The 16,532-nt window shown below is 24.0% G+C and overlaps 1 protein-coding gene and 1 non-coding gene across 6 annotated transcripts in view; both read left to right on the top strand.

The window, feature by feature from the left end:
- The window catches only part of LOC122852947 (nephrin-like), a 135,148-nt gene that overhangs the window by 106,920 nt on the left and 11,696 nt on the right, over positions 1-16,532 (top strand). For all 5 annotated transcript variants that reach the window (XM_044153093.1, XM_044153092.1, XM_044153091.1 and 2 more), the window contains exons 2-4: positions 833-979; positions 1,135-1,308; positions 15,480-15,668. In XM_044153093.1, coding sequence (XP_044009028.1) covers positions 928-979; positions 1,135-1,308; positions 15,480-15,668 — 415 coding nt within the window. In that variant the 5' untranslated portion in view covers positions 833-927. The remainder of the gene's footprint in view (positions 1-832; positions 980-1,134; positions 1,309-15,479; positions 15,669-16,532) is intronic.
- Positions 9,965-10,036, top strand: Trnad-guc. The gene has a single exon. It is a non-coding gene; the product is annotated as a tRNA-Asp (tRNA).

Consider the following 16,532-nt stretch of genomic DNA (forward strand, 5'->3'; position numbering starts at 1 on the left):
TGTTATCTATCTCTTAGCATAAAATCGAGGATTAAGCTAGGGTAGTAGAAAATGCTTGAGTGAGTATACAGGAGGGTTGCTGATGAAATAAATAATAAAAAAAATATATAAAAATATGAATCGTAAAAGTAAGAAAAATAATAATAGTTAAAATAAAGAGTTAAATTTTCATTTAACTACAATTTTTGAATATATATATACTGACAAAATGTTGAGTGTGCCTTCAGGCAAATAAACCTGACTGCATAAACTTTGTTAAAAATAAAAAATAAACTCTAAGTAAAAGTAAATAATCAAGAACAAAAACAGACAGTAACTTTAGTTTAAAAAATTAAATGTCCTATTGTAGTATTTATAATTAATTTTTTTGTTTTTGTTTTTTTTTTCAATTCGTTTATCTGAATCAAAAAATTATAAACAAAAAAGTTAATTTATACTAACTTTGGTTAAATAATAACTCAATTTTGTTACATAAAAAAATATTATTGAAAATAAAACTAAAAAAACAATTTAATTTTCTACATCAAAATGATTGAACTTTTAATCTGTTTTTTTTTTTTTTTTAAATTGTAAACTAAAAAAGTCTGCTGTTGACATTGATCTGTCAAAATTGAATATTTGAAAAAAGTTGATATACAAAAATAAATGGACAAATAATAAATAAAAATAAAAAAAAACTGTATAGACATTTGAGAAGGGAAAAACTACTTTGTAATTCTAATCTTAGTGACAAAAAAAAAAATGATAAGAAAACAGAGGATACTTGAGTGATACTCAACCCCTCTAACATGATCCCTCGATTAATCTGTGTTTTTATTTATATTTTTTTCAGGCGAAGTGAGCCAGCAGTATTTCCGAGTAAGGCCTGTAAATAGTTCAGTTCAAGAGGGTGGTACAGTGACCATACCATGTGTCGTTGCAAATAGAATGGGCATAGTTCAATGGGTCAAGGACGGTTTTGCTTTTGTCGTCCAGACTGGTAAGCATATTTATTAATCAAATGTATATTTATAGAAAGAAAAAATAAATAAAAAATCCACATCATTTGTCAAGGCAAGAGTACATATATCTCTTTCATCATCAATAATCAAATTTGTTTTTCTATTTTTAATTTTATTTTTCTTGTCATCCAAGGTGGTGGAATTGTTGGATATCCAAGACTACGACTTGATGGTGATCAAAATTCAGGTGTTTATAATTTAAGCATTAAAGATGCATCATTAATGGACGATGGCGAGTATCAGTGTCAAGTTGGACCCTATGGAAAATCAAAAGCAATTCGTGCAAATGCTCATCTCATTGTTATCTGTAAGTAAAATTATTTTAAAAAAATTATTATTCATTTAAAATCAATTTTTCCCTTATTTAAATTTTTATTGCAAATAATAAAAATAAGTCATTCAGTCAGATTAAATATTTCCTTTTGCAAATGAATACTGTAAATGGTTAAAGTGCGGAAACATTAAGATCCATCAGACAATAGAATTTTAAGAATATTTCCGTACTCAAGCAAATAGATACTCTAAATATTTTGTATTATTTTTGTAAGAGCTATTTGGCACGCAACTTTTTTATCATAAAAGTCATTTTTACCTCTCATTTTTATTTAGGAAACAACAAACCAACTTGGCAGAGTTTTTATACTCATCTTAAAAAAAGAATTTATCCTTTTTTTTATTTTACTTTTCTCTTTACGTATTCCCTGTCGTGTGCTATACTACTGTCATGATATTACAAACACACATGCATACACAAAAACATGTATATATATATAATTCTCAATATTTTAAGACAAGTGAGACGGGTTGTCTTGTCTCGTGGGTGTACTTTGAGAATATCCTTTAGATGGTCCCAAGTTAGATCGGGTTATTCGGTAGTAAAGGTCGCAGTTGCTGAGTTACATATTCATAACATGACAAGGTTATACGTGAAAATACAAATTTATTGACGACATTTTAATTCAACAACTTACATAAAAACTAAAATATATATATTGTAAATCCCATTGCGATAGTTGAGTATAAAAAAAAATATATCTAAGCTTTAACACCAATAATAAAGATCAAGGAAAATACTACTGTAAAAATGAAAAAAATAAATTAAAATATATAATAAAAATTATACATTTAATGCCATCAAGTGTAGAGATAATTTTTTTAGGAAAATAATTTATGATGATTGTTGAAATTGTACGGGAAATAGATATGTACATTAAATCATTGTCTCGCGTGTTTTAAATATCAATTGGAAATATATATTTTATAATAAATAAAACGTGAGTTGATTTTAAAATACATTGTCACAATTGTTTAGCTGATAGATGACAAACTGATATGCTATCTGGTTGACCAGAATTATTTATGACTCTAGCCACTTGTCACTGTCCTTTGAAAAATAAAAAAGCAAAAACATTTTTTTTTCTTTTTCATATATGGTGGTTTTGAATTGAGAATCATGTGACAGTCTTTTGTCAGTATATTCTAGAATTTGATTGCATATATTAGTTTCAATGACAAATAAAATAAATTAAATTTGATATATTAATTTATGAGTTGAGTTATTATAGTATTATTAAATATATATAAAAAATGTTTTATAATTAATTAACGTAAAGTTTAGAGCATACTCACTTTTTTTATGCATCCAAGTTTACTGTCGAAAAGAAAAAAAAAACTTTAAAACCATATTTTCATATAGTCGGATCATACGTTGAGTTTTACTACTTGAAAGTTTCCTACAGCGGGATTTATATTTCTCGTGTGCCATTCACTGCTCTTGTTTTTATTAGGGGCTATATCTAATACGTATATATATATATATATATACAATACTTTCACACTACAATAGAGTAAATTCAAATTTCGCCAAAAAAAAAATTAATATAAATATAAAAATATAAACTGAAAATTGAAAAGAATTTTTTGTTTTTTCTCTATTTTATTAGAAATATTTTTATAAAACTGCATTTAAATTCGTTAACGTGGGATTTAGAGGATATATATTTTTTATTTTATTCAAATTACATTTACATCAACACTTTGAAATCATATTTTTATGTAGTCGGATCATACGTTGAGTTTTACTATTTGAAAATTTTCTACGATGAGATTTAAATTTCTCGTGTGCCATTTACTATTAAATTTATTTTCTGGCTGTATTTAATAGACATGTATAGTACTCACGACAGAATAAAGCCAATTTAAATTTCAATAAAAAAAAAAAAAGCATAGAAATATAAATATTTTTTTCCAAATATTACAAATTATAGTGGATGAAAAAAAAAATGGATAAAAGTTTGTGATTTTATGTGATTCAATATATCAAGTAGAACAAGTAGATGACTGCCAAACGTCTTTTGCGTCAGTGATTCAAATCTCGAAACTCATTTTAAACAATTTTATCATATAGCTTGATGATAGAGCACGGATCACTGATGTTGACTTTTAAAATTTATTTTTTTTTCATTTTTTGGCATTACCAAAAATCGTCACGTAGTATTTATAGTTTATTTTAATACTGTATTGACTATTTATTTAGATAACTGAATAAGTTTATTGAATTAATATTTTAATGAATATCTAAAAGAGTTTGACTAGTGGAATTATATGACAGTTACTGAAATTATATTAAAATATAGTTTATTTATATGAATATATATGAATATAGTTTTCCATTATATTTTATATATACCATATATATTCATATATATTCATATATATTTTATTTTATATATTCATATATATGATATATTTTGTATATGTAGTATACATTCTTATGATTTGATTTTGTGGTTATACTGTTTTATCAGCTTAACTAGAATAATGTATTGCTAATGTACTTTCTATACAATATAGTGTATATATATGAATAGTCTACTGTACACATTATACTTATATATACATATACAGTAGGCGTTATATTTGTTGAATAGAAAGTAGTTTGAATATGGTATTGTCTCACTTTAGCATTAAATACGTATCACAAGAATTAACTATTGTTTTAGTCTTGTTCATTTTGTCGAGATTACATAACTAAAGCTTGTCATTTTAATTGAAATTTGTAATTTTTAAAAATTGCACATTGTTCATCCTCAAGGGTATACACATAATATTTTATATTTCGAAATTTGTATCACATAAAAATCTTTTTAGTTTTTAATTTCTCCAGTTAATATTTTCAACATTAATTGGAAATGTAATTTCATTATTAAATGTTCATAATAATTGCTATACAATTTTATCTTTTAATTATTATATAACTAATTATATAATAATTAATAAATAATTAGTTATTAATTGCAAAAAAAAAAAAAAACAATCTATTTTTATTGCTAATTTATAATTGATACCTTTTTATATGTCATGAATAAATTAATAACATTATTGCTACTGTTTGATAAATTAGAGAACAAATTATATTATGTATAAAAATTAATATTTCAATAATATCAAATAATTATTAATAATAACATGACAATGATTTGTATGTATTCAAGTTAAACAAACGATGTGGATTCACTCGACAGAACTTATCCACAAGTATTATATTAATCCTTATGGTTTGTTCAAATATTCAAACTTAAGTCAAACTTTGTTTTCCAAGCTCTTTCCACGATAAGTTAAAATTTTACTTCACCTCTCTTGCATACATAATTCTCCATATAATTTCACATCACTCCAAATACAAACTCTCGAACTCTCGGACGTTATTCTGGAAAATTAATTCAAATTAGTTGCCTAGTAGCAGAAATTTAATTGAAAGCGTTAATATATGACATTTTAATATTAAAAAATAAAACATTTTCCAATTTTTCTTTTCATAATATTTACAAAGTATAATTTAACAAAAAGAATTTTCTTTTTTATCAAGAGAATATTGAATTTTTGTGTGTTTTAATATATTATTTATATATTTATCTATTTATTTTCATTTTTCTTTGTTTTATCTTTTCAAATAAATATATTGCCTCATCTTTTTGGTATATAAAATTTACATGAAATATTTTGATTAAAAATTCCATAGTATATAATAGTATTTTTTCAAAGTGATAGTGATCATTTTTTTTTTTTTTCTCAAAAGAAAATATACTTTATTATTTTCAAATAAACCATAAATAAAATCAAATAAATATGCAAATTTTATTCATAATAAAATATCGTCAGTATTATAAATCAAAATGATGATAAAAAAAAATAATAATAACAATAATAATAGGAGTAAAAAAATAAGGCCACTGTATATATTATACACATTATATAATTTTTCCATATTTTTCTTTTTTATATTTTCCATATGTATATGAATCCCGAGAAACTCATAATATGGCTATTTTTTTTTTTCCTCTTTTCCTTTTTTTCCAGTGAGTGCCTTTTACCATTGCTATTTTACGTCGACACTCTTGAAGTTCTGTATTTAGTACGTGACATATAACGTAGGCTAAACGCGTATGGGTCAAACCCACAATATATGTATTCCACACCTATATTTATATAACAAAGTACAACCCCCGTTACGTTGACGACACACAAAACTGCTTTTCATCCCTCTTAAAAATGTTATTTCAAACCACAAAAATATAATATTATGAATAGATATACATTGTCAAAGTGTACGTGACAATATAAAATGTATTTACCAGCATAAAGATACAAGCAAGCTTTTCCTATTAACAAAATCCAATTTATATTATCTAAAAATATTATCTGAAAAAAAAAACAATATTTCTTTAGTGTTTTTTCGAAAATTATTTTCTACTTTTACATTAGCATAGAGAAGATTTATTTTTTATTTATTTTACTATTATTTAATTTATTAAATAATCAATAATCCATGAGTGTACGGTTGAGTTAACAATTCATCACAATTACACTAACTCATATACTTTATTCAATAGTTTAAAATTGTTTTTAAAATCAATAATTCATTGTTAACTTGACCACGTAAATCCCTTGCTGGTCTCTATTACCTTCAGTTTAGCTTTTCTATACATGTATAGTTTAAACACTGACAAAATTCTAGATACACATAAGATAGTACATATGTATATATGGATATATATATATAAAATTTGTTGGAGATGATTTGAACGAGGTCCGCATCTCTTCATCGATTGCTCTCTTTTCTCTTACACTCTGGGCTTTCTTTTTTATTTATTTTTTTTGTCTATCTCTATCCAGTCATCTCTTCAGTTTAGTCACGAAACCACTGAGGATATATTCGCAAATGCTTGGTGTGGTATAAAGTTTCTAGGCAACTAGCCAACTAACTAGTTCTGTCTTTATCTTTCACCTTTTATCCTCAAACGCAAATGTTATTTCAAAAATTTTCATCCTCAATATTCTATTTTCAAAATTTTATATCCTTATGAAGAAAAGTTAAAAAAAAAAAAAATTGTATATATTTTACAAACTTTGTTAGCATTATTTTTTTTTTTATCTACTAAATTTTCATTAAAGTGTTAAATTTTGATTCTCTTAAATTTTTATTATGCATACAGTATTTTTTTTTTTTTTTTTTTATATTTCTTTTGTCGTTTTATCATCAATAATAAATCATGGATGATTAAAAAAAAATTTACATATTTACATATTGAACGAATTTATATTTGTAAATTTTTTTTAGAAAATTTTAGTAAAAAATTATTTAAAACTATATTGTCATTATACTTTTATATTTAAATTTAAAAAAATAATTTAAAATTTATTAATTCCATTTGAATTAAAAATAGAATAAAAATAAAATTTTCATCAACTAAAGTGTTGAAAGTAATAATTATTTTTATTATTGAACAGTTGAAAATCAATGTAAAATTTATTAACGTTGTTGAACACATCGTTGCAATTGAAATTGCTTTTTGTATTGACCCGTGGTCACATAGCACTTATACTTATTTTTACCGAGAAAACAAACCACGATTTTGTACCTTACAAAACCATTTACAAGAGAAAATTTTCATTCAATATTTAGTAAGCTAGAGGCATGCATGCTTTACAATAAAGTATTAAATAAAAAATAAAAATACATATAGGAAAAATAAAAACAATAAAAAAAATATGCAAGACTGAACCCAAAGCTAAAAAATACATATATGAATATATACATCTCTTCTTTTGAAAGCAATTTTTTTTTCTTTTGTTTTTAGTTTGTTTGTTATCTTTTTGTTTTTTTTTATATTTTTACTTTTCCGATTCCAATAATTTTTTTTTCATATATACAATGCACATTTGATAATAGGCGAATTGGTACATTTTACGAATTTGAGTAGGCCATTGTTTTCCATTATAAAATTTCAATATTCTCTCAACAGTTTCCGCTTCTTGTTTTTTTTTTTATGTTAAAAATAAAATATAAAATTTCATCCAATGACTGCACCAATATTGGCTAGAAATAAAATATAACCTAAATTTTTTATATACAAAACCACAAAATATTATTTTTGGTTCAATAATTTTGCAAACTCAACTCAAATAAATATGATTGCTTGTATATAAGGCTACAGTATTATTATTTTTATTTCATGTATTTTTTTTTTAAATAAATTTTTCTTACCTTTATTATTTTTTATATACAAAAAAAAAAAAAAAAAACATAAATAGAGTAAAATGAAATAACTATGTATTTATTTGCCGGTGGCTTTTGAAGATGATAAAAAAATAACGAGTAATCTAATTGATAGACTTTCTACCGTGCTATCCCTTCCGATCACGTTTCCCATAATGTTTAAAAAATTCTGTAATAAAAAAAAGAAGAAATAAGGAATAGAAGATATATATAATGTGAAGGATGGTATAAGAGGTTCCAACTCAAAGTCGCCAAGTTGGCCGGGAGGATATTTTCAAGCTGCTGGAAATCAAATAAAGCTTCGCTCTTTCTCATTCTTGCAAGTCTTCTCGGAAGGCAAGAAAAAGCCAAACGAACGGAAGGTTCAGAGTTAAAGCAAAAAAAATAAATAAATATATAGGAGAAGTGCTGGAAGAAAATGAGAGTTAAGACAAGAGATAGAAGAAAAAGTTAACCCAACGCTTCTACCATAGCAAATATATATATGTATATGGTTTCTATATACTATAAACCTAGACGAAGATACATATATATTCCTTTTTCGATTTCTTGTCCACAAAGCTCAAGTAATAAATATTACATCCGATGTGCAATCAGCCGACAGCTAATTCCACGGAAGCACTCGCGTCAGTTATTTCCGTCGTTATACCAAGTTTAAATCGATCAAGAAATACCAAAGTATTTCATTCTATTCAATTTACTTTATTCTATCTACAATACAACTAAAGTAGAACGAAAAAAAAAAAATAAATAAACCAAGTAAATCATTTGAATACAAGTAAATTTAATCAATTTTTTTTTTTGAAATTTAATTATTTTTAAATTGTTGAATTTATATTAAATTTATATTTGAAAAAAAAAAAAATAAATTCTTTATATTATTATTTTGTGACTATGGATAATTACATTTCTTGAATATTTTATTTGGAGGTTGATTTGTCTTTTGAAGAAAAAAATAATAAATTTTATTAAAAAGAATAAGAAAATTTTTCTATAAATGAGAAACATCAAAAAAGTTGGGCAAATGGCTACGATTTGTCTTTCAATGTGAAAGCTCAGAGGGGACATGAGTTTCAAAAAGTTGTTACAAATCGATACGACTCTTATACCAAGAAAATAGACCATGAATTATTTTTTTTTTTTTCATTTTATTTTTTAGAATAAAATGTTCAATGATTCTGGTAACACAGTTGCTTGATACTTGATCGTGGTACATGTTTTACTTTGTGCAGAGACATGAATGTACTGAGTATGTATATATATATATATATTTAGAGCAATCTTAAACTCATATAGATTCGTAGTAAATACACAGACATGAAACATAGACGTAGTATTTTATTCTCGTATAAGAAATTCATGTGTATACTCTATTATACTAGACTCTAGATTGTTTGGGAAGTTTTTAGGGTGACTGTGTGGTTGTACACAAGAGATACTCAACGGTGTCTGATTTGTAGCTACGAAAAAGGTATACATATCGTGCTTAAGTCAAGCACTTTCTTATCTTAACAACAAATGGGCTTGGTGATTATCATACATTATCTTTTAATTTTAAATCATTTTTTCTTCACAGATTAATTATATTAATATTAAAATGACTATAAACTCAAAATATATCATTAATATTTAAAATTAAATTATTATTTAAATATTAATATTAATTAATATTATAATAAAATATATTAATTAATTAGAAATTTATATAGAACTGTATTGAAAACTAAAACAATTAGAATTTACTTAGTTGAATGTTGTTAATTAGAAAGAAATAAAATTTATTATACATAGGAAAAAGATATACAAATGATATGAATTATACTTGAAGACTTGGCATCTTGTGTTAATTGAATTTCATGTAAATTAATAATATAAACATGAACATCATTGACTATATATGTTGTTGAATCAATAGACACGATTGAGAGAATAAAGTCTTTGATCACTGTCAGTATTTGAGTACCATAGCTAAAATAGAAACATGCCTTTGACCTAAATTCACATTAGGCACGTGATGCTCTCTCGATGCTGTATATATTCATATATACAGGGGGAAAGACAAGTGAAAGAGAAATCTTTCAATTGAATTTATAAAAAAATATATGACATTCAAGAAAAAGGGGCGAAAAAAAATATTCAAATAATTTATAAGATGAAAAAATACCACATATTTTTGTTGATAAAATAAAAAAAAATATCCCAAAAAATTTTTTAAATAAAAATTCATAAATACTTATTACATATTTTTTTAAATTAATATATTATATTTTTCTATACGTTAATATACACAGTGAATTTTTTTAATAGTAATTTTATCTTCAAAAAAAAAACTAATTTTAATGATTAAATAATTATTGCTTAATTTAACGATTCATATAATGTAAAAGGTTCTTCGTTGGTATATTCTTCGGTAGTATAGGGGTCAGTATCCCCGCCTGTCACGCGGGAGACCCGGGTTCAAGTCCCGGCCGGAGAGTTTATTTTTTGCAATTTGTAATTAAAATTATTCGATAAATAAATCTTTAATGTTATAAATAAATTTAAATCAATTTTTAAACTTTAATATTATATTTTTTAAAACTATTTTTATTTATTTAAACACCAATCAATCAATTATTTATTCATTTCATCTCCAGACACACTCTTGCCTCATCATTCCATCATGTTTGATTGATTTCATAGAATTTAATTTCCCCACACAACATCGAACCAGTCTATTTTAAATGTACATTCAAAATATAATTAATTGATCAATATTTCAATTAAGATAAATAAATTTAATTTTATTATTTTATTTATCAATTTATTTTTAGCACTGACCTGATTGTTAAAGACTCAATTTTTATTTAACTTTTTTTTTTTTATAATAGAAAAAATTTTAAACAGCTTTAAAGACCATTAAAGTACTTTGCACGTGCTTTTTTTTTTGTATTTACTGACATTTTTTTACTATCTCAAATGTATGCTGATGGGAATAACCACAGGGTCAAATTTGTTTACATTAGTGCATACAGAAAGTCTGTGAAGTAACTTGAATGACTTATTAGTTGATGCTATAATAAATGAACATAGAAGAGTAAACACTTGTGTGTGCAAGTGTGTATATAGTGTAGCCTTTTCAGTCGTCAATGTGGCTGTTATAGTCCCAAGAGAATTAAGATAAAATGAGATTGAGGGATAGTCTATACTTTATATATAATTTAGAAACACTCAGTTGAGAGAATAAACCATTATACATTGCTGAAAATGCATATATGGAAAATTGAAAGTGATGAAAATCAAGTGTATGTGACACGTGGACATTTGCATCTGATTATAATCGGTGAGAAAGATCACCTGTGACCCTTATCTATGTATATCTATTTATTCCCATTTATATCCATCTATCTGTGTGTCCAACAAATATCTATAGTTATATATTTTGAATGGCATAAATGTTTTACGTGTTCAAAATTCTATCATACTTCACCCCTGTTTACCAACACAAGCCCCTATTAAATACTAGTTTACTATGTTCAGTTAATTAAATTCCCTCACCATCGTATTATACACATTGATATATTTAACTTGTTAAAATTTTAATATTAATAAAACAAGCTTTGATATATTTTAAATTATAAAATTTTCATAAATACAAATTAAAAATAAATAAAATTAATATAATATAATTTTAATTGTTTTTTTTTATTTATTAAATATATTTATTATTATTTTGGTTTTTTAATTTTTTATTAACTCTTCATCATCATATGTATTTTCGCTTTAACTATTTTCCAAAAAATAAAATCGTGTTTGCACACAACCTCCGGCAAATTAGACACTGATGCAAATAGAATTTACTCAACACAAATCACAATTAACAAAAAAAATTAATTTCATATTAATAAGAAAATAAATAAATTATTTAATATTATTTTTTACATTTAAACTTGTATTTTTCCTAATTAAATAAATAAAAAAATTAATTGTAAAAATATAAAGCATACAGTGTCATTAAAAGATTCAACGTTAAAACAAAAAAAAAGTAATAAATATAAAATTAAATAATAAGCTTTAAATACAAAAATAAATGAATAAATATATAACGAGTTTATGTTGATAGGGTAGATTATGTATGAAAATTAATGGAGAATGAGATGGACTATAGTGCGAGAGTTAAACATTATGCAAGTACACGTAATAGCGGCAAAAGACATAAGCTGTAAATAGTGCAAAAAAATGCAAAAAAAAAAAAATAAAGATTCTTTTCGTTATTTAAAGGCCATATATATAATATACATGTATATTGTAAAGTAAATGGGTATAAAAAAATAGTTTTTTTTTTTCTTTTTTTCGTTGGTGTATTTTCTCATCGCCTTCACGTACTTTCTGTCTCTCGCTAAATAATTTAAGTTTCTTGAATAATGCATGTAAAGACGTAAAAGAGATAGTTGTAGCAATATATATGTAGCAAAGAAAAAGACATAAAATAAAAACACTAGTAGCAGAGAGAAAGAGTAAAATGAAGAGTTGTCCAAAACTCACCCCCTGTCCAAAAACTTTTTTGCAAACCAAAAAGCCCACACAGTATATAGAAATGCAAGTTGTGCATTAACATTGTACAAGCTCATTTATGTATACGTATAAATGTGTATTTACGTACTCATGCTGAAGGTGAATAACTACCCTGAAATATACGAATGAATAAATAAATAAATAAATGAAATAACCAGCTCTACTCTAAAAGTCACATTTATATATATTTAAAAAAATTAATAATTCAACAATTTTTTTAACCCTTATTTTAATAAATATACATTTAATTATATATACATAGAAAAAAAAGTATAAAAAAAAAAAATCATATTTACTTGAATTTATATATAATTATAAATTAATGATCATGTGAAAGAAATTTAAATGATTTCAATTGTCGTGGTCATTGTGAGGCTCAACTTGACTGGAAGAAACAATGTGACCAAGGTGTTGTATCGTGATGTGGCCACAAACTATACACAGCTACCATATACCCTGTGTAAACCACAACAAATTACGTCGATAGATCAAAGGCAAATTGCTTTTCTCTATGAACTATATAAATATATATTTTAAAATGAACCAACACACAACGATACTTGTAAAGCATACCATGTTTGTTGTGCTGGTACAGTGATCCAACCGTACAAGTGTCATTTATATTAACTACAGACTCAAAATGACTCTTGACACTTTTATCCTCAAAAACCTATACAAAATCAAAATTGAATTCATCAGAGATTATACATGTTCATCTACTTCAGTATTGATTTTTTTTTTTTTATAAATAATATCATAAAACATTTGCTATTTGTTTTAAACCACTCAGTCAATTTACATTACGAAATTATTCAAAATTAATTTACCTTTTATATTTCATTGCTAATTTTTTTTTAATTTTTTTTTAATTTCATATTTTAATAATACTAATTTTAAGGAATTATTATTGTTAATAAAGTATTGTTGTAGGCGTTTTAAAGTAAAGCTATTTTCTCATTAATATTTGAGTCAAAAACAACAACAAAAATAACACCCAGTTTATTTAATATTCTTAGAAATGATGGGCCACATTGAAAAGAAGATTAAAGAAAAGAATTTCATGTCAATTTTATATTTTATTTTTTTCATTCATTGTCTACTCAATTTTTCGCAATTGAGCTAAACCACCGGGACGAGGTAATTGCTATTTCGCTTAATTAGACACCAGGCCGACGTCATTTACCCAATTTTTTATTATTATATTTATCACCTTCTTTTCTGCTTTTTCTTCATCATTTTTTTTATTATTATTATTTTTTAAATATACTTCTCAATGTTGTCTTTATTGTTATTTTTTTTTTAATTTAATTTTTATTAATTATAAATTTTATAAATTGAAATTAGTTGGTTCATTAAATATCAACTCGATAAATCAAATTTTCATATAGCCAAATAATCATTATAAATTGCCTCAGGTAAATATAGGAAAATATTTTCCAAGATAATCGTTTAATGACTGTTAAATAATGATAATTAAGAAAATCTTTAATATGGCAATGTGTATACCAGCTTGATTTACAGTTAAAAGATGCGTATATATAAATTTTATCAAGTGTAGAGAAAATTCCAGCCCACAACTTCTTGAAACTTAAATTTATTATCATGCTTCTAGCTATGCCGGAAGTAACTCCCTTACCTTTAGCCTTTTCAGTTAAATCTACCCCTTTTATGCAACTTGTTAACTGTAACTTTATCTTAGTCTATTTCTTTATTTTAAAATCAGTTAAATATACAATGTGTGTTTTGGCATACAGCTGATAGTAATAGGCATAAAAGAAGATTAAGACGGTGAAGAAAAGATATAATGAATCTTTGATTTATCTATAAACATATACTAAGACTAAAAGTATGACGTTATAAAAATTTACTAACCATTATGTATTTCTTGATTTTAACAAGTTGTGCAAATTACTTTACCGATAATTTTATTTTATATGTTATTTCTAATCTAATCAATTTATTTTTATATAAAATTATAACGATAAATATTGTAGAAAAAACTTTTATAATTATACAAAGTTTTATAATCGGAAAAATTTATAATAAAATTAAATTAATATATATTTTTTTTTTTATTTAAAAAATAGAATAATTCAAAAATCTCTAGGAAACGCTTATCATTTTATCGATAAATAATTTCGTTTGAGAAATTTCTAAAATTTATTTGACTAAAAAGCTTATCATAAAATTAAAAAATTAGAAAAAAAATATTTAAAATAAAATCAAAGTTTTAAACATTTTTATATAGCAAGCAATTTTTCTGTTTTTTTTTATAATTCCCCAATTTTCGTTTGTTTACTTTATTTCATTTTTTTTCATCAATGGTCAGATATTTATATAAACTAACAAAGTTTGTTTTTCATCGTTCAAATATCATACAATTTAAAATATGTTTACAAAACGTTTCCGGTTACATTTTTATATTTTACAAATAATAAAAAACGATGTGTATTTAAATAGATTCGAATTACGTGTATGAAAAACTCTTGATAAAAATATTAGTAAAATAATATTTGAAAAAAAAAATAAAAATAAAATAACCATCGCTTTTGATGATGGAATAAAAAAAAAAAGCCTACATTTTACTAAATGCAAATAAAAAATAGGTGAATGGTATAAAATTTCAACAATCTTTTTCATGTGAATTATTTAATATTTTTGGAAATGTTCAACAAAGAACAAATGGTTTACTTTGATGAATATCATATTGTCCATCCAATTGGAAAATACATATTGTATATTTCAATGGCTCGCATTGTGATCGTTAGACATTCACGTAATACTATTAGTTTGATGAAAAATCAATTCGACATAGTTCCAATTAAATGATAAAGACCATCGAAATTTAATCATATCCAATTGTAAAAACCATCATGGCACAATCAAAAAAAATCTCTTTTATATTTCAATAATAATTATTATTTAATAGTAATAAAATTAGTATTTATTAGTATATAATTGAATTTGGATTTTTTTTTATTTTTATTTTCATTACTTATGAAATCATCAAACGTAAATCAAGTGGCATATATTTTATGATATATTTAATATCAATAAAATTTTTTATGACAATCATTACAATTATGATGATAAAAAGTATCGAATACGTGACACGACATTAAAAATGAAATTACAAATGAAATTGAATGTGTCATGAAAGTCATCAATTATACACAAATTAATAATTATCACATATTCAAATTAACTAAATGACATAAAATTCATAGAGACCATGTTTAAGCTATAAATTCATAATTACTTTTAAACTGTTACAATTTAAAATTGCATTTTCAATAATTGAGTTAAATATAGTGTACAATAAATTTATGAAAAGTTAAATTTTGTTTTTTTGTTTTTGTTTACAGCACCACCACAAAAAGTTGAGATAAGTAGTCATCCAAATCAGGGTAAAATTGAATTAAATGTTGGTGAATCAAGAAGTTTAGAGTGTACAATAAGTATGGCTAAACCAGCAGCAACAATTGTGTGGTATCGTGGAAATTTTCAAATAAAAGGAGGTGATATGACTATAACACCAGTCTCAATTGACGACGGTAAGTTTAAAAATAAATAAATATATATTCAAATCCTTGTAGAAAATGAGATAATAAAATTTTAAATAAAAGTTTTTGTTAGATGAAGTTTAAAGCACGATAAAATAAAAAAAAAACCCCGGTCAACCAAAATTGCATTACCAAAAAACAAATAAAATAATAATAAAAATAAAAAAAAAAAAAGATTGTGCTTGGTTTTTTTTTTAACACATCAAATTGCAAATTGTAAAAGGAAATTTTTTTTCAAGTAACACAAGCACAACTTACTCAGTATATACTCAAGGAAAAAAAAAAAAATAAGAGTTAGAAAAAGTAAAAAAAAATTTATAGAGTAATTTCTATATCTTGCGACCAATTTTATAATACATGTACTTTGTATTTTGATTTTCCTTTTTTTTGTATTGGATTTAAAAATTTATATTCATGTTTTTTTCAACTACACATACAGGCAGCTTTGATTAAAAAATAAATATACATTTTAAAAAATCAAAATCATCAAAATAAACAGGGTGAATAAATTTTTCGAAAACATCAAACACCAAAATTGATTTTCTTAAGTTGATTCGTTTTCAACTTCTTCTTTTTCGTCATATCTATTCATTTATTTATTTTATTTAACTTTTTTTTTGATGCCAAAAAATCTTGAAAACACTTGAACGATGTTGGCAAACGATAACATGAAACACTCAGTTTTAGATGTATTTTTTGAAACTTTATTTTTTTGAAAGTCATTTTAAATCAGCTCGTATTTTCAAACAATCCAAACATCATCGAAAAAACAAAATTCATTCTTTTCTTGCATAGAAATTTTTGGCTTCAAAACTTGAATAAACAAAAAATATCAATGAAGTTTAAATGAGAAAA

The sequence above is a fragment of the Aphidius gifuensis genome, linkage group LG3 (genome assembly GCF_014905175.1).
Source record: "Aphidius gifuensis isolate YNYX2018 linkage group LG3, ASM1490517v1, whole genome shotgun sequence".
Taxonomy (NCBI): Eukaryota; Metazoa; Arthropoda; class Insecta; order Hymenoptera; family Braconidae; genus Aphidius; species Aphidius gifuensis.